This window comes from Vanellus vanellus, assembly GCF_965231255.1.
Source record: "Vanellus vanellus genome assembly, chromosome: 11".
Taxonomy (NCBI): Eukaryota; Metazoa; Chordata; class Aves; order Charadriiformes; family Charadriidae; genus Vanellus; species Vanellus vanellus.
The window spans coordinates 660,110-661,490 of record NC_138916.1 but is presented as its reverse complement, the minus strand read 5'-3'; the positions used below and the strand labels follow the sequence as shown (position 1 = coordinate 661,490).

General features: G+C 51.5%; 1 protein-coding gene across 1 annotated transcript; it reads left to right on the top strand.

Annotated features, from left to right (window-relative positions):
* Positions 1 to 445: 445 nt before the first annotated feature.
* LOC309676376 (olfactory receptor 14C36-like) lies at positions 446 to 1,381 on the top strand (the record flags this gene model as incomplete). The annotated part of the gene is made up of 1 exon (XM_082488914.1): positions 446 to 1,381. The coding sequence occupies one exon, from the start codon at positions 446 to 448 to the stop codon at positions 1,379 to 1,381; it is 936 nt and encodes a 311-aa protein (XP_082345040.1).

Genomic DNA, 1,381 nt, shown 5'->3' with positions numbered 1-1,381 from the left:
TTAGAAGGGTAAAACCAGAAAAGAGAAATCCCTCCCAGGGCACTTTTCCAGAGGCAGGTGGCCCAAGTGCTAATTTAATCTCTCCCTGCAGGACATGAAGACTATTCTCACAAGGTCACTGCATCCAGGCTTCTGCACTCAGCCCAGGGTGTCCATCCTCAGTGAACTCGATATACGGAGCTTTTTGCTACTTCAGTGTACAAACTGCAGTAGAGCAGGTCTTACTCCCGGGGAACTCATCAGTTGAGGCCCCTGCTCCTCATGCAACACTCAGCCAGAGCAAATCAGAACTTAAGGGAGGAAGAAACATGAAGGGAGTCTTGAGAAAGAAGAAAGGTGATATGGGAGTTTTCTGTAAGAAACAAGAGATTTTCTTAGAGAAGCCTGCCCTAAATTGTCAATGTCTTTTCCTCCTTGGACAGCACCTGGGTTCTGGAGGGACGAAATGTCCAACAGCAGCTCCATCACCCAGTTCCTCCTCCTGGCATTTGCAGACACGCGGGAGATCCAGCTGTTGCACTTCTGGCTCTTCCTGGGCATCTACCTGGCTGCCCTCTTGGGCAACGGCCTCATCATCACAGCTGTAGCCTGTGATGACAGCCTTCATACTCCCATGTACTTCTTCCTCCTCAACCTCTCCCTCCTTGATCTGGGCTCCATCTCCACCATTGTCCCCAAATCCATGGCTAATTCCCTCTGGGAAACAAGGACCATCTCTTACTCAGGATGTGCTGTCCAGGTCTTTTGCTTTCTCTTCTTGATTGTAGGGGAGTATTGTCTTCTCACCGTCATGGCCTATGACCGCTACGTTGCCATCTGCAAACCACTGCACTATGGGACCCTCCTGGGCAGCAGAGCTTGTGTCCACATGGCAGCAGCTGCCTGGGGCAGTGGTTTTCTCAATGCTATGCTTCACACTGCCAATACATTTTCACTACCGCTCTGCCAAGGCAATGCTGTGGCCCAGTTCTTCTGTGAAATCCCCCTGATCCTCAAACTCTCCTGCTCAGACTCCTACCTCAGGGAAGTTGGGCTTCTTGTGGTTAGTCTTTCTGTAGCTTTAGGGTGTTTTGTTTTCATCGTGCTGTCCTATGTGCAGATCTTCAGGGCTGTGCTGCGGATCCCCTCTGAGCAGGGACGGCACAAAGCCTTTTCCACGTGCCTCCCCCACCTGGCCGTCGTCTCCCTGTTTGCTAGTACTGCCATGACTGCCTACCTGAAGCCCCTTTCCATCTCCTCCCCATCCCTGGATCTGGTGGTGACAGTCCTGTACTCAGTGGTGCCTCCAGCAGTGAACCCCCTCATCTACAGCATGAGGAACCAGGAGCTCAAAGACGCACTGAAGAAGCTGATTCAATCAGTTATCTTTCAGCAGCGATAA